This window comes from Periplaneta americana, chromosome 16 (assembly GCF_040183065.1).
Source record: "Periplaneta americana isolate PAMFEO1 chromosome 16, P.americana_PAMFEO1_priV1, whole genome shotgun sequence".
Classification (NCBI taxonomy): domain Eukaryota; kingdom Metazoa; phylum Arthropoda; class Insecta; order Blattodea; family Blattidae; genus Periplaneta; species Periplaneta americana.
The window spans coordinates 74,360,509-74,378,162 of record NC_091132.1 but is presented as its reverse complement, the minus strand read 5'-3'; the positions used below and the strand labels follow the sequence as shown (position 1 = coordinate 74,378,162).

General features: G+C 40.0%; 2 protein-coding genes and 1 non-coding gene across 4 annotated transcripts in view; 2 read left to right on the top strand and 1 right to left on the bottom strand.

Moving 5' to 3' along the window:
• Positions 1–6,331, top strand: part of LOC138716434 (cell division cycle-associated protein 7-like) — a 34,096-nt gene extending 27,765 nt beyond the window's left edge. For both annotated transcript variants that reach the window (XM_069849524.1, XM_069849523.1), the window contains exon 6: positions 3,247–6,331. In XM_069849524.1, coding sequence (XP_069705625.1) covers positions 3,247–3,396 — 150 coding nt within the window. In that variant the 3' untranslated portion in view covers positions 3,397–6,331. The remainder of the gene's footprint in view (positions 1–3,246) is intronic.
• Positions 915–991, bottom strand: TRNAC-GCA (transfer RNA cysteine (anticodon GCA)). Its single transcript has one exon. It is a non-coding gene; the product is annotated as a tRNA-Cys (tRNA).
• Positions 6,332–8,134: 1,803 nt separating the features above from the next.
• The window catches only part of LOC138716430 (uncharacterized), a 65,500-nt gene continuing 55,980 nt past the window's right edge, over positions 8,135–17,654 (top strand). The window contains exon 1 of the mRNA XM_069849518.1: positions 8,135–8,226. The gene's annotated coding sequence lies outside the window, so the exon portion shown is untranslated. The remainder of the gene's footprint in view (positions 8,227–17,654) is intronic.

Here is a 17,654-nt window from a genome sequence, read left to right as displayed (position 1 = left end):
AACGGAAATCCCTGGGAGATGGGGAACTTTCGAGTTTCAGGAGAGTCATCCCTCTCCCCTCATGGCCACTGCCCTGAATTCATCAATTGACGTCAGAGATCAGCTTTGGTTGGCCCCACTAGATATTTACAGAATATGCATGAGAGTAGAAAACAGTTTGTAGCATGTATGTTTGAGTCTGCTGTTTACCTTCCACAGGAACTCTTGACATACAACAATACAATCAATTTATACTGGCTAATTTAGCATTTAAGATGATTTGATTCCATATCTTGATGCAGAGATACTCTTGATATTCTACACCTTTGAAGATCCTGCCTTAAAATTCAGTCACCAACCTCCATATCCTCTAGTGATTCAGTAAATGCGTATCCTTCAGTTGATCCCTATTGTAAGATGGTTGAGGGACCCAACTCACCAAAACATTCTGCTAGATCTTAACCTGAAAGAAATCAGTACATTTCTCATCCCCTAAGTGGTCTTTGCCAAATCTGTTTTAATTTTAGGATATCGTTTTAATTTGCTGAATGAACTTTTAACTAATGTCTTTAATCAGTAATTCTGAAGGCATATATTTGACTACAGGAATATGTAATCTATAACAATAGAGGTTGAGTGCCCAGGTGGCAGATAGGGGAGTGCCCGACTCAGCCACAGTGGTGGGTAGGAGGAAAATAAAATATCTCCCATGGACCAACAGGTATAGTGGGCCAAACTCTTAATTGTAGTGAAGGCAATTGGTGTAGGTGAAAGAAAGCTTGGAAATAAAACCCTTTCTTTGAATATAGAAGCTGTGCAATGAGTTGGATTCCCATTCATATAAGAAATAACGCTCTTATATGTCTCAAAGTAATTGCCAGGTGGTTTCTAATCGAAATGGAAGAACAATTATCATTTAATTCGAGAAAAATTCGTTCCGGCACCGGGAATCGAACCCGGGACCTCTCAGCTCTGCACGCTGAGTGCTCTTTCCAACTGAGCTATGCCGGGACACGATCCACGGTGCTGGCCGAACTCCTCTCGTTGTAATGTTTTACGGCCTTACTACCTGCACTTTAGACAATGTAAGTCATACATGCAGGAGCGCATATTTAAATGACTTTATGATCATATTCAATCTCAGTTTGTGACAACTGCTAACAGTTAATACATCACATATTCATTATATATGAGGTCTCGCCTACCTCATTGAATATTACATGACTACTATGGAGTAGCCAATGTGTATTATCATCATTTAATTCGAGAAAAATTCGTGTCCCGGCATAGCTCAGGTGGAAAGAGCACTCAGCGCGCAGAGCTGAGAGGTCCCGGGTTCGATTCCCGGTGCCGGAACGAATTTTTCTCGAATTAAATTATGATAATACACATTGGCTACTTCATAGTAGTCGTGTAATATTCAATGAGGTAGGCGAGACCTCATATATAATGAATATGTGATAGAAGAACAATGTTAAGACAAAGGAGGATTCGAGATCCCTAAGAAGGCATTACAATGCATACTGTTGGAAGGTCTGAAAGGAGATTAATGATCAGTTTCGAGACATGGAACAGGCTCTAGTGGCCTAAACCTTGTTTGGTTGTGGTGGTGTGGTGGTAGTAGTGATGGTGATAATGGTGGTGGTAATCACAGTGGCAATGTGGTGGTGATGGGTATTTAATTTTAATTCGTGCACTTATGTTGGCCGAGTGTCATAGCATATTAACAAGAAAATAGAAGACCGTGAATATTCTGATACTTTTACATGGTCGTGAGATGTGGACAACAAAGAAAAATGAGGGACATATGAAGTCAAATCAAGAATTTTGTTTCTCTAAACAGGAGTTTATAAAAACATGTATTGAAAAATCAAGAAAGAATAGAAATAGACTCCATTGCTGGCTTTAACTGTCAGGAAAAGGAATTAGAGTAACTGAAAAGACATAAGGAAATATAACAGATTTGCAGAGTGTATCAAAAAAGATGGCGCAAACTTTCATAATATCGTATGGTTTACTCCTTGCGCACTAGAAACGGTCCTATGCTCTTTGTTTACAAAACTGAACAATGCCGAGAGGTGGAGTTGTAATCAAACCATGTACGCAGAACATATAGGACGGACGGATGCAGTACACAGTCTCAAAAGGTATCAGTCACTTCACTTGTCTGAGGAGTGCCAGTTGTGCTGTACTGCAGTTACAATGGAACCTTACAGTAACGAAGAGTATGCGGATATGCATATCATATATGGTAGGGCTAACAGCAATGCACGGGAGGCTGCACACTTGTACCAAGAAACCCATCCTGATTGAAGATACTTCGAAAGTCATACATTTGCAAGAGTCCATCAGCACCTCAGAGAAAATGGATCAGATGAAAAATTAATAGTAAATTCTAAATTCAAATTAATTTGTACCAACTAGGACGATGTTTACAATGAAGTCAGTGGTGGCTTGTAAGCATACATTCGTAATTTTCTCACAAACGGCTTGTTTGAGGACCGTTGTTTACTGGGACTTTTTTGTTTCTATTATCGTGTACTTTTCAACTGTGTAAGTTTGCGTCATCCTTTTTGATACACTCTGTATATGGTTTATTTAACAGCACTTTATATCACCTGCGATGGTTATCTAGTCTCTGACTGAAATGAAGGTGATAATGCCAGTGAAATGAGTCCACGGTCCAGCACCGAAAGTTACTCAGAATTTTCTCTTAATAGGTCGAGGGAAAATCCCGGAAAAACGTCGAGGTAACTTGTCCCAACCAGGATTTGAATCCAGGTTCGCACATTTCATAGTTAGACATGCTAACGATTACTCCACAGTGGTGAACTGTAACATATTAAGGCCAGAAAAGCACTCTCTTATACTCCGTAGAATTACGATTATGAGTGCGATGATATGTTATGACATATATCATAATGATATATGATACGATATAAATGTGTAGGAAAAAAAGCCTTAAGGTTGTCAGGCTGTAAAGTGGTAGAATGCCACAACTTTTTTTTTTAACAACTCTTAAAACCCATTTAACATTTTTGTGTTGATCATGCAGTCAGTCCTGTCCTTACAGTCAGTGATCATCACATCAATATTGTTATGTGATAAGCATGACAAAGAACCAGTGATCACAATAGTTGTTATCTAAGCAAAGAATTTCGTACTTTTAGATTTGAAGTTGTGAAAAATATCAATTGGTGCGTTGACCAAATTAAAATTAACTGTCCTGTTCCTGTTATTGATGTGCGTATTTTCTGTCTTTTTTAGGATTGGGCTTGTCCACCATGCCGAGGATTATGCAACTGTTCTATTTGCCGTACAAGGAAAGGTAAAAAGCCAACAGGAATTCTGGTCCCATTTGTCAAGAGTGAAGGATACGATAATGTAAAAGAATACTTGCAATTTGAAGAAGACTGACAGTGCTTGTTTAAAGACCTAATGAACTATTCAAAGAATCTCAATGCATGTGTACTATATTTATGACAGCTACGAGAGGAGTACTTCTCCAGATTTTGTCAGGTACTTATCCAGATTTTATGTCTGGCTTTATGGAATTTGCTCAAGTGTGATAGAAAAAAGAAGGGTAGGAGATCTTTATTTTGATTTTTTTTTTTTTGTAAACACTTATGTGAGTATATGTATGTGCATTAAATGTGTTCACAATTAATAGTACAAAAAGCGAAAGACATTGTTTTATTGTCGTGTTGTTCAGAGTATATGGTAAGTTCATATGTTTAAAAATGTGATGTTGAAAGTTCACAAAGTTAGCAGAAGGAACGTTGCAATGGTATTCATTACATTATTGTTTTTTTTTTCTTTGCAAATTGTTGAAATCCACATAAAGTTGTACTAAGTGCATGTTTTTATACGTACTTCAGAGTAATTTATTGCAATAAAATTATGCGATTAAGGCCCAGTTTCACCAAACTTCGTTAAAATAATACTAACAGCATGTTAACTAACATGTTGTTAAACATCCTGTTAGTGTAATACTGTTTCATCAATCATTTGAGGTACTTTGGTTAGGTAACATGATGTTAAGAGTAATGTAACAGGAATCAAAGAAACAGTGATTGTATGAAAGTTTACTGAATGTGCCTTTAGTTGGTGTAGTCATTTGTTTTAGCCAACGAGCACAGAATACATAGAGTAGACACTAGCATCTTAATACCATTGGACGGAGTGAAGCCGGTTTGATGGACCTGACGCCATCTTGTTGCTACCAAAACATTGCAAAATAGTTATTATGTTATAGAAGATCTTATGATAATAGGAATTCCATATGTCCCTAATTTCATGAAGGACTCACACTTTCTTGTTTGTTTCGTAATACAGAATCGCTAGGCACGTATTTTTAGCAAAAATTGCACAACTGTCATCGATAAATCACATATATACATATTTAAATTGACAGCTCTTCAAATTGCAGTATGGTATTTAATAGGTACTCTGGAAGTTTAAACAAACAATAATGATAAAAAAGGAAGATAAAACTTTGACCTTATTTTGCTACTGGTGCAATAAACATGCTAACCTATAATAATTACTTTTATAGGTTGATCCATTTGCTTCGATTTAATAATGCAACTTAGCAAATTATCATTCTTTTTCCTTTTGCCAGTATTTCGTATAGATGTCCCGATTTTGTTTAGAGAAAAAAATGGAATACTCTTAACCATATAATATTTGATACGTTCTTTGTTTATAGTATATAATTAGATTATAACGGCAAACAAAAGTGAAGTTTTATTATCAAGTGGGTCAAATTAGATCACGACCGAGTTAATGAAGCTACCTTTGTACGAGTTTCCGGATAAGTCCTAGCTTACCAATGTTAAAAGTGCGTATATATAATTTTCTTTTTCAGAGACTGTTAGGATTATAATCTTGAAAAAAATATAAGTTGTGTGATGTACCTTTCTGATTGCTTTAAGATAGCAGCTGTTAGCAACCTCATTATCATCTGATTTCGTGATTATAAAATTTTTTCTGGGTCATGACAATTTTGTTTCCATTTTCACTTGAAAAGGTCTATCTTGTAAATATGATGCAAGTATGAAAATAATAGATTCTGAAAATTTTAATTGTATTAATTTGTATAGAAGCCCAGTGTGCCATACAGTGTCAAATGCCTTTTCGAGTCCAAGAAAGCTACTGTTGTATGTTCTTGTGAGTTAAATCCTGATTGAATTTATTCTACAACTCTTACGAGTTGCTGGGTTATTGAACAATGTGGCATGAAACCAAATTGGATACTGGATATAACAGAATCTATTATGGCTGTCATGTGAGCAAGAATTACTTTTTCATATATTTTTCCAATACTACTTAAGAGACTAATTGGTCTCCGATTCCGAGGATATATTGCGTTTTTTCCAGGCTTTGGAATTGAGATGATATGCGCAATTTTCCAAGGTTTTGGAAAATAATTAAAAGAAAGTGCCTTGATTATTAATTCTGTAATGTATTTTATGACAACATGAAGATTTTTGAGAATTTTATTGGTAATATTATCAGGACCTGGAGACTTTTTAGAATTTGTATATTTTATGTACAGTTTTATTTGAGATGCTGTTATAGTAATGTCACCAACAGATGATGGTTTATTTAAAAAATCAAGTACAGCAGATCCTATTTCCTGATGATTTCTTCTGGTATCTAAATCATCATGAGGAGGATGAGGCTGGAACTGTTCTTGTAAAACGTCTGCTATTGCGTCTACTTTATCTTTGGGTAGATATAATATGCCATTACATCCTTTAATAGCATTTGAACGCATTTTAGTTCTGGACTTAAAATGTTTCACCACTGACTAGATATTGTTTTTTGAAACTGCCTCTTCAATGTCATCATCTAATAGTTTGAGACGATGGCTTAAACTTAAGTTATGAATTCGTTTGGTCAGAGCATTTACTTCTGTTTTATCTTCTGCTTGCCGAAATCGTCTGTATCTTCTACAAACTTGTCTCTTATAGGAAAGTAGCCTAATTGGTCCAGATTTGGTATTATATATTAAGCACTATTATTTGTAGGTGTTATTATAGCAGTAGCAAATTTCTTTTCTTGGACTATTGTATTTACTATTTACTGAAGAAAAATCCAAAAAATGTTAGAAGTATGAAATGTTCATCACTTAATCATTTTACCTTCATTTTCTGTCTGTACAGTAGTGATGAAATCATAGCCATTATTATGTTTTCTCTTGATGCTACAACAATAGTTCTACTTGATGGAAAAACTGTCACAAGACAAATGTATGTTAGAATTCAAAATAATTCACTTTGATTGACTTTTCACTCACTTTTGAAGAATTTACTGTATAAACAAGAAAAAATAAAAGGTTCAATTTTTATTTTGGGCAGTACAATATTATCTAGCCAAAATATGAATTGTTCTGAATCCTGTGAAACATTATGAACTCTTCCTTCCCTCTCCTCTTATATTTTCATGTAACAAAGTAGCAAAAGGGTATATCTTGCTCTGATGTATTCCTACAGGTGCAAACATCTTGTTATAAGTGATAAGCATATTAATGAAGATTTTTTAAACTGTTAATATGAAGCAACATTATAATCTTTTCTAAGTCAGCAGACACATACATTGTTCCAAAGTCGAAGTTTCTATTTACATGATTCCTGTAAAGTGAATGACCACTGGAAGCACCAATCACAGCAAGTTTTACATAGTGTTCCAAAAATTAATAAAGAATACACCAACGGGTCATAAACGAGTGGAGTTTTTCTTATTAAATACAGTAGAAGTGCTTAAAATAGTCAAATTTGTTCTGTATATTCACATGAGCAGTGCTGCAGGTGAACACGTGTTCTCGATAATGAAAAACCTGTGGACAGATAAGCACAAGACTTCCTGTTAAAACAGTTGAGAGTGAACTTCAACTATAGGATGACTTGTATGGAGTTTCATCAGTTTATCACCTTATCAAAGAAAAACATCTTTTAAAGGCTTCAACTACTAATCAGAAATATATCTTCAAAAGACCACAGGAGCAACAAGAGTATCAATAAAATTAAAGGCAAATTCATGTTTTTATTAACGGCTCCTCCCTACAAAATATGTACCGTAGTTATAGAGTCCAGACATTTCGATTTTAAAAATTGGCCATCTTACATGATCCCCCACCCCCACTGGTTGGATGATCGTTCACCTCTACTGAAGCATGTAAGCATGGAGCCAGCAATCTGTTAGTCGCCCTTGACTCTTCATGGGCTTTCGCGCCGCAAACAGATAAGTTTATGGCTGTGAAATGTACAAAAAAAAATTGTTATAGGCCTACTGTAATTATGTTAGCAACACAGATCGGATTTCTTGTATCTCAATTGGTGTGTTGCCAATTCGATTTTAGAAAACATGCTACAAAACCGTGCAGAAATCGCTAAATTTAATATATATCCTGTGCTGTGGCATCATGGTCTAAGACATCCTACTTACGACTTGCTGGTTCGAGTCCTCATGGGGGAAGAAATTTTCTCATGAAATTTCGCCAGTGTATAGGATCGGTGCCCACCCATCATCGTGATGTCGTTGGGGAGCTACAGTAGGTAGTGAAAATCCAGTTTCGCAAACCAGCTGTAACAGCTGGGGGAGATCATCGTGCTAACCACACGATACTTCCATATTGGTTTGATGATCGTCCACCACTGCTTCGGCATGTGGACGTGAGGCCAGCAGCCGGACATATATATAGCGCTGGCCTTCTATGCTCGAGGTTGCGAGTTCGATCCCAGCCCAGGTCGATGGAATTTATGTGTGTTTAAATGTGACAGGCACATGACAGTAGATTTACTGGCATGTAAAAGAACTCCGGGACAAAATTCCGGCACACCAGCGACACTGATATAACCTCTGCAGTTGCGAGCGTCGTTAAACCATTAGCTTATATATATATATATATATATATATATATATATATATATATATATATATATATATATAATATATGCCGCTGCGAGAGAGAAAAACAATTTCTAAAAATATCCCTACCTCCGTTTTGGGACTCAAATCTCCACAAAATACGGTTTCCCTCCCCCCCCCCCCATCCTAACAACAATATAGCAATTTAGCGATTTCTGTACTTTTCTTAGCGAGTTTTTAAGTCGAGTTGGCGACGCTGTTGGCAGCACTGTCTATTGAAATACGCGCCAATTTCTGGAGAAGTGGAGAATAAAAGTGCAAGTGGAAATTGCAACGGCGGAGTGTTGATTGTTATAAATGGTTTTATAGTACAAGGTAAGTAAAACGTATACGTTAATTGCCTCTTTAGTGCGATATTATTCCGATTTTAAAGATGTAATAATGTTATCATTAGTAATTAGTAGTCCCAATACATGTCTACCGTAATCCAATCACCTTGCACATAGGCCTACATTTCGAGGATCAGGATAGAGGAACAAGTTTCTACGTTAGTTTCAATAATAATCCACGACGCGTACTTATTATGACAGAACAAGTGACAGGAAATGCTAAAACGTTACTCATTACTTTGAAAATGTTTATTTCCATATGCAGTAGCTTATGTGTAAGTAAGCAATGAAGTTCATTTTCATGCAATAGCCAATGTGTATGTAAACAATAAAGTCGTCAATTAAAATAAAGGTATAATCCAATAAACTGTTGCCAAGGCGAACTGTCATGGCGGACGCGCGCAAGGCTACTACGTAAATCAAATTAAGCATGTATGCATGGGAGCCAACACTACACTCCTTAGCGATAGCGATGAGAGAAAAGCTGCCATCATGTATTTGAAAAGGTAATAAGTTGTAACTGTATTAAATCGTGGACGTAGTTTACAGACAGAACACCAGAGTCGCAATGACACTATGCTTACAGCTCAAGATACCCGTACGGCAAAGAACTGTACAACAAACAAATTATTACCCGGGTTCGAACCCCGAATAAATGCAATCCCAAAAAATATGTATGAGTATGACAGATATGCAAATTGTTGCAAAACCAGATCATATAATCCCCAATGACAGGAAAGGAAATACACTGAGAGCACATACAGTGGACTGAGAGGACAGAGAATGGACTGAAAGAACACTGCGTGGACTGAGAGGACATAAAGTGGACTAAGAATTCAGACAGGGGAATATGAGTACAGAGAGAGTACTGGTTTGACTGTGAGTGAACTGAGAGGAAGCAGATAGGACTGAGAGGACAGAGAGTGGACTGAGTGCACATAGAGTGGACTGAGAGGACAGAGAGAGGAGTCCAAGCTCAGAGAGGAGACTCAGTGGGCAGAAAATGGACTCAGAGGACAGAGAGTGGACTGAGAGGAACCACATTGGACTAAGATGAGAGAGAAGAGTGGACGGAGAAGAAAGAGTGGCCTGACAGGACATTGAGTGGACTGAGAGGACATAGAGTAGAGTGACAACTCAGAGAGTGAACTGGTGGGACTCTGAGCGGACAGAGAAGAACCAGATATGACTGAGAGGAGAGAGAGAGTGGGCCCAGAGCACATAGAGTGGAATAAGAGCACATAGAGTGGACTGAGAGGACATACAGTGGACTGAGAGCATACAGAGTGGATTTAGAGCACATTGAGTGGACTCAGAGGACATAGAGTGGACTAAGAGGACATAGAGAGGACTGAGAGGACATAGAGTGGACTGAGAGGACAGGGAGAAAAACTAAGAGGACATTGAGTGGACTCAGAAGACAGGGGGTGGACTGAGAAGACAGGGAGTGGACTGTGAAGACAGGGAGTGGACTGGGAGGACATAGAGTGGACTGAAGGGACATAGAGTGGACTGAGAAGACAGGGAGTGGACTAAGAGGACATAGAGTGGACTGAGAAGTCAGGGAGTGGACTGAGAGAACATAGATTGGACTGAGAAAGCAGGGAGTGGACTGAGAGGACATAGAGGGAACTAAGAGGACATAGAGTGGACTGAGAACACAGGGAGAGGACTGAGAGGACATAGAGTGGACTGAGAGGACATAGAGTGGACTGAGAACACAGGGAGTGTGTTCTGAGAGGACATACTGTGGACTGAGAAGACGGAGTGCACTCAGACGACATAGAGTGGACTGAGAAGACTGGGAGTGGACTGAGAGGACATAGAGTGGACTCAGAAGACAGGGAGTGGACTGAGAGGACATGGAGTGGATTGAGAGGACATAGAGTGGACTGAGAAGACAGGGAGAGGACTGAGAGGACATAGAGTGGACTGAGAAACAGGGAGTAAACTGAGAGGACATAGAGTGGACTGAGAAGAAATAGAGTGGACTGAGAAGCCATTGAGTGGACTGAGAAGACAGAATGTGGACTGAGAGGACACAGAGTGGACTAAGAGGACATAGAGTGGACTGAGAGGACATAGAGTGGACTAAGAGGACATAGAGTGGACTGAGAGGACAGAGAGTGGACTAAGAGGACATAGATTGGACCGAGAAGACATGGAGTGGACTGAGAGGACATAGATTGGACTGAGAAGACATAGAGTGGACTGAGAAGACTTAGATTGGACTGAGAAGACATAGAGTGGACTGAGAAGGCATATAGTGGACTGAGAAGACAGGGAGTGGACTGAGAGGACATAGAGTGGACTGAGAAGACAGGGAGTGGACAGAGAGGACAAAGAGTGGACTGAGAGGACATAGAGTGGACTGATAATACATGGAGTGGACTGAGAGGACAGCGAGTGGACTAAAGGACATAGAGTGGATTGAGAAGACAGGGAGTGGACTGAGAGGACATAGAGTGGAATGAGAAGACAGGGAGTGGACTGAGACGATATAGAGTCGACTGAGAAGACAGGGAGTGGACTGTGAGGACATAGAGTGGACTGAGTAGACAGGGAGTGGACTGAGAGGACATAGAGTGGACTGAGAAGACAGCGTGGACTGAGAGGACACAGAGTCAAGTGAGAAGACAGGGAGTTGACTCAGAGGACATAGAGCGGACTGAGAAGACAGGGCGTGGACTGAGAGGACATAGAGTGGGCTGAGAAGACAGGGATTGGACTGAGAGGACATAGAGTGGACTGAGAGGAGATAGAGTGGACTGAGAACACAGGGAGAGGATTGAGAGGACATAGAGTGGACAGAGAGGACATAGAGTCGACCGAGAACACAGGGAGTGTACTGAGAGGACATACTGTGGACTGAGAAGACAGGAAGTGGACTCAGACGACATAGAGTGGACTGAGAAGACTGGGAGTGGACTGAGAGGACATAGAGTGGACTAAAAGGACATAGAGTGGATTGAGAAGACAGGGAGTGGACTGAGAGTACATAGAGTGGACTGAAAATTCAGGGCGTGGACTGAGAGGACGTAGAGTGTACTGACAGGTCAGGGAGTAGACTGAGAGGACATTGAGTGGACTGAGAAGACAGGGAGTGGACTGAGAGGACTTAGAGTGGACTGAGAAGACGGGGAGTGGACTGAGAGGACATGGAGTGGACTGAGAGGACATAGAGTGGACTGAGAAGACATGGACTGGACTGAGAAAACATAGTGTGGACTGAGAGGACATAGTGTGGACTGAGAACACAGGGAGTGTACTGAGAGGACATACTGTGGACTGAGAAGACAGGGAGTGGACTCAGACGACATAGAGTGGACTGAGAAGACTGGGAGTGGACTGAGAGGACATAGAGTGGACTAAAAGGACATAGAGTGCATAGAGAAGACAGGGAGTGGACTGAGAGTACATAGAGTGGACTGAGAAGACGGGGAGTGGACTGAGAGGACATGGAGTGTACTGAGAGGACATAGAGTGGACTGAGAAGACAGGGAGTGGACTCAGACGACATAGAGTGGACTGAGAAGACTTGGAGTGGACTGAGAGGACGTAGAGTGGACTAAAAGGACATAGAGTGGATTGAGAAGACAGGGAGTGGACTGAGAGTACATAGAGTGGAATGAGAAGACATGGAGTGGACTGAGAGGACATAGAGTGGACTGAGAAGACATAGAGTGGGCTGAGAACACAGGGAGTGGACTAAGAGGGCATAGACTGGACTGAGAAGACAGCGAGTGGACTGAGAGTGAACAGAGAAGACATACAGTGGACTGAGAAGACTGGGAGTGGACTCAGAGGACATAGAGTGGACTGAGAAGTCCGGGCGTGGACTGAGAGGACACAGAGTGGACTGAGAGGACATAGAGTGGACTGAGAGGTCAGGGAGTAGACTGAGAGGACATTGAGTGGACTGAGAAGACAGGGAGTGGACTGAGAGGACTTGGAGTGGACTGAGAGGACGTAGAGTGGACTAAAAGGACATAGAGTGGATTGAGAAGACAGGGAGTGGACTGAGAGTACATAGAGTGGAATGAGAAGACATGGAGTGGACTGAGAGGACATAGAGTGGACTGAGAACACAGGGAGTGGACTAAGAGGGCATAGACTGGACTGCGAAGACAGCGAGTGGACTGAGAGGACATAGAGTGGACTGAGAGTGAACAGAGAAGACACAGAGTGGACTGAGAAGACTGGGAGTGGACTCATAGGACATAGAGTGGACCGAGAATTCCGGGCGTGGACTGAGAGGACACAGAGTGGACTGAGAGGACATAGAGTGGACTGAGAGGTCAGGGAGTAGACTGAGAGGACATTGAGTGGACTGAGAAGTCAGGCAGGGGACTGAGAGGACTTAGAGTGGACTGAGAAGACGGGGAATGGACTGAGAGGACATGGAGTGGACTGAGAGGACATAGAGTGGAATGAGAAGACATGGAGTGGACTGAGAGGACATGGAGTGTACTGAGAGGACATAGAGTGGACTGAGAAGACAGGGAGTGGACTCAGACGACATAGAGTGGACTGAGAAGACTTGGAGTGGACTGAGAGGACGTAGAGTGGACTAAAAGGACATAGAGTGGATTGAGAAGACAGGGAGTGGACTGAGAGGACATAGAGTGGAATGAGAAGACATGGATTGGACTGAGAGGACATAGAGGGGACTGAGAAGACATGGAGTGGACTGAGAACACAGGGAGTGGACTAAGAGGGCATAGACTGGACTGCGAAGACAGCGAGTGGACTGAGAGGACATAGAGTGGACTGAGAGTGAACAGAGAAGACATAGAGTGGACTGAGAGTGAACATAGAAGACATAGAGTGGACTGAGAAGACTGGGAGTGGACTCAGAGGACATAGAGTGGACTGAGAAGTCAGGGCGTGGACTGAGAGGACACAGAGTGGACTGAGAGGACATAGAGTGGACTGAGAGGTCAGGGAGTAGACTGAGAGGACATTGAGTGGACTGAGATGACAGAGAATGGAGTGAGAGCACATAGAGTGGACTGAGAGGACATAGAGTGGACTGAGAGGACAGAAAGTGGACTGACTCATTGAGGGCAATGTTTCTAAACATAATGTCCCATGACCACGTATTGGCAGGCCTTAGTTAGAATACTCTCAAGACATTATTTCCATAATTCGATCCATGTAAACTTATGAATGACAGGTTGAGCCGGTACAGGTATGAAGAAAATGCAAAAAAAAAAAAATTGTAGAATTTGTAAATATAAATGCCGTTACTGGAATGGTAACAGGCCGTACTTTGAAGTAAAGAATAACTTTCCTAATTCATGTCTAGTGTAATCATGTGACATTAGTATGGCTATTAAGGAGTTAGTATTCTAAAAAATGCAGAAATTGTAAAGAAGTCCCGGTGCGAAATGGTAATAGGCAGTTGATTTAAGGCTGAGAGGGCATTAATCCCTAAGTTCGAGAATAGTGAACTTATAAGATATAAGTGTATGTATGGAGAGCCAAAAAAATTGGAAGTTTATTAGGCTTATACATGATATCTGCCCATATACTAAAATATCCTTAGTATCGCACCTGGAAGGGCATTATTTTCTTGAGTGGAATAATGTGATCTAATAACAACAGTTGGCAGAGATGGTAAGGATAGGCCTAGTATGAGGGAAAGTGATCCACAGGGAAAGGGAGACATTAATCATGAAACTAGTACCAATACCAATATTTATTGTACACATATTGAACAATCCTAACCAATACTTGTATAATCAATAATAAACAACAGATTTGAGTACACAATATACGAAGAAACTAATAAATAATGTTATACCAGTACCGATACCTTATTGCAAGACAATGTTTAGGTAATGATGAATGCAATTACGGTAAAACATTAAAAACGCGTTGCAGATGCAATTATTTTACAACACCAATATAAACATTAAAAATAAGGAAATAGCATGAACTGTAAAGGATGGTATTTCGATATAATTCCCTAACGTAGGAAAAATGTGTTTGCAAAGAAAAAGTGAATAATGCACAAAACTGCACAGAAAATACTTTCATATGTATTAACATTAAGGGACAAGGTAACAGTGGCGAAGCAAATGTGTCAAAACTAAATAGGGTGATATAAATCTGTTATCCTTCTATCATCTTATACATTAGATGATTCACGGCATTTTGAAGACAAATATAGTTACATAATCCCCTCAAAAAAAAAAAAAATCCAATAGAATACGGGTAAAACAATTTGAACTATATGACCAAGAACTCCCAGTTAACCAAAGATATTTCTAACACCAAGGCAATAGAATATTTACATTTAGTCTTCCTCCATCCGCTGTTTTAATCAGTGCTGTAGTTGGAAAATAATTTTAGGGGTACTGTTCAAATCTCCTAGGTTGGAGATCGCCATCCAGATCGCAGCCACAATAGCACATAAGGCATGGGGTTAAATGTTGACAATGATGGCCCAACACAGGATTGAGAACAAAAGCCTAGGATTTATTTTACTAGAAGAGTATTCCTATTCTTAGTCGAAATATCGTTCATTACACTAAAGCGCCTTTGTATTCTGAAGTTGAAATTAGAATAGAATGCATTATAGGTCTATGTTACAAATTACGAAGGTCTGGAGGTTTCATATTGAAGTCAGTATAATCCCTAAAGGCCAGAATGTACTTTCGCTTTTCTTCAAAATGGAAATGCTCATACAAGTTTAAGATGAACATATTAGTACAGGTTATAGGTAGGCCTACACGTAAATGTTTGTATTTACAAATGAAATCTTTCAACATTCTCTATTTTACGTGTCTTCCATTCTATAATACTAATCTCAGACTGTCAACATAAGTAGGATGTTACTGTGGGATTGAAAAGCCTCTGATTGAAATTTTCTGCCAGGGTTCTGTAAAAATGACTAGGTTTTATATTAGCTATATTTGTCCTGCAATGTAGCTCACTATCTTTGAAAACTTCCTATTATGAAGAAGAAAATGCCTCTTCAACATAAGATCCAGGCGAATGTACCATAGAATCAAAGACCTTAACAGTACAGTATGCTATTAAGCTTACGAAATTGTTATATGTCTCATAATAAGGCCATCACAACTACTGCCATATTCTGAACAAAATCATCAGACATTGTAATTTCAGGAAAACTTGCGTATTTAGACCTTAATTAATTCAGAGTCTCTTAACTTATTATTAATATAATGGGAAACTTCAGTTGTGAGGTGTCGTGTCGTCAAATTAGTAGACCTATTAATTAGAAATATCACGACAGGCTTGAAATTAACAGATAACTACTATTCATGAGGTGCCAGACCATAGTTTTCAATAAGACAACGAATATACAAGTGTGTAAGCAAAGGATATGAGATACCAGCTGTTACTGTTATGCCAGAAATCAGAACTAAATTTTTTTCAGATATCTAACATCCTTCATTTCAAAGTGTATGAAAGACTAGTTGAACATAATGAATGTTTTCAAGTCTATATTTTTTGCTGGTATGGTAACAGCAAGTTTTTATTTTAGACGGTATGGCGTATTGGCCCATACCGGCCCAACTACAGCACTGATCTTAAAGTGTAAATGTGGAGTCCATCACTAACTTTCTAAGCACACTTATGTTTCATACATCCAACTTGAAAACTGTTTAGCTTTTAAATCTACCTTAATGTTCTCTCATTAAGATTCATAATACAGAAAATATGTAACACTCACAGGCATGGACTCTCAACGAAACTAACACTCAACAACACAGTGCATATACAGAGCCCCAAATATAAAGTGACATATCAAATTGTGAATGAGAGGCTAGTGATGTTTTGTATGGAAATGTAGCGAATCGATATCTCCTCCCCAGAATCCCCCTCTACATTGCGAATCAAGGTCGTAGCTACCGTCTTTAAGACGCATGTGCCACAAGCCCCTCGCAATGAACTCTCCATACTGGAAGGAGTGCCAACAGTGTACTTATTTTTTTGGAAGGATTGGAGTGTAATCAAGTGGTACGATACATCGATGTTACGAACTTACTGGCCTATTGTTACTAGGTATAATAACTTAAATAAATGTGGGAACCGGTAGGATAAGTCTCAAAAGCTCTTAAGAATTTCGTCACTGCAAGTTGGCAAGTCATTACTTTTTAGTAGGCATGGTAATATTTTTCGGCACTGTAACAATTATGTGTCAAAATGTGCATGATTATCACTAGACAGTGGAAAAAAAGTCATTCGGATGTGAATGTAACTACAACACAACTAATTTGTCTCGTCAGAGGGTTGTTGTCTACATAAGCACAGTAGGCATACTAGAGGCACGTGCAGGTATAGGCCGGAGGGAAATGTAAATTTACCCTCGGAATAATCACTGAATATAGGTTGTACGTTGTTATAACTATTGCAATAGCATATTCTGTAAATTTTTCTATAAACCCTTCAAAGTGAGTATTGTTCAACATTTTGAATAGATTATTGCAAACTTATCATTCGACACAAATCCTGGCAAAAGTCATATGACATATGTGAGGCGGAATTTACTGTGTATTACATTAATTTTCTAACGAATTGTTTTGTTATCTTTTTTAATGCACACATACATAACACACACATAATTGTTTCACCAGTATCACTACTAAGTATCTTCTCAGTCCACTCTAAGTCCTCTCAGTCCACTCCCTGTCTCCACAGTCCACTCAATGTCCTCTCAGTCTGCTCCCTGACCTCTCAGTCCAGTCTATGTCCTCTCAGTCCACTCTGTGTCCTCTCAGTCCACGCCCTGACTTCTCAGTCCACTCTATGTCCTCTCAGTCCACTCCCAGTCTTCTCAGTCCACTATATGTCTTCTCTGTTCACTCTCATTCCACTCTGTCCTCTCAGTCCACTCGCTGTCTTCGCAGTCCAGTCTATGCCCTCTTAGTCCACTCCCTGTGTTCTCAGTCCACTCTATGTCCTCTCAGTCCAATCTATGTCCTATGAGTCCACTCCCAGTCTTCTCAGTCCACTCTATTTCTTCTCTGTTCACTCTCAGTCCACTCTATGCCCTCTCAGTCCACTCGATGTCTTCGCAGTCCAGTCTATGCCCTCTTAGTCCACTCCCTGTGTTCTCAGTCCACTCCATGTCTTCTCTGTCCACTCTATGTCCTCTCAGTCCAATCCATGTCTTCTCATTCCACTCTACGTCCTCTCAGTCCACTCCAAGTCCTCTCAGTCCACTCCCCGTCTTCTCAGTCCACTCTAAGTCCTCTCAGTCCACTCCCTGTCTTCTCAGTCCACTCAATGTCCTCTCAGTATACTCCCTGACCTCTCAGTCCACTCTATGTCCTCTCAGTCCACTCTGTGTCCTCTCAGTCCACGCCCGGAATTCTCAGTCCACTCTATATCCTCTGAGTCCACTCCCAGTCTTCTCAGTCCACTCTCTGTCTTCTCTGT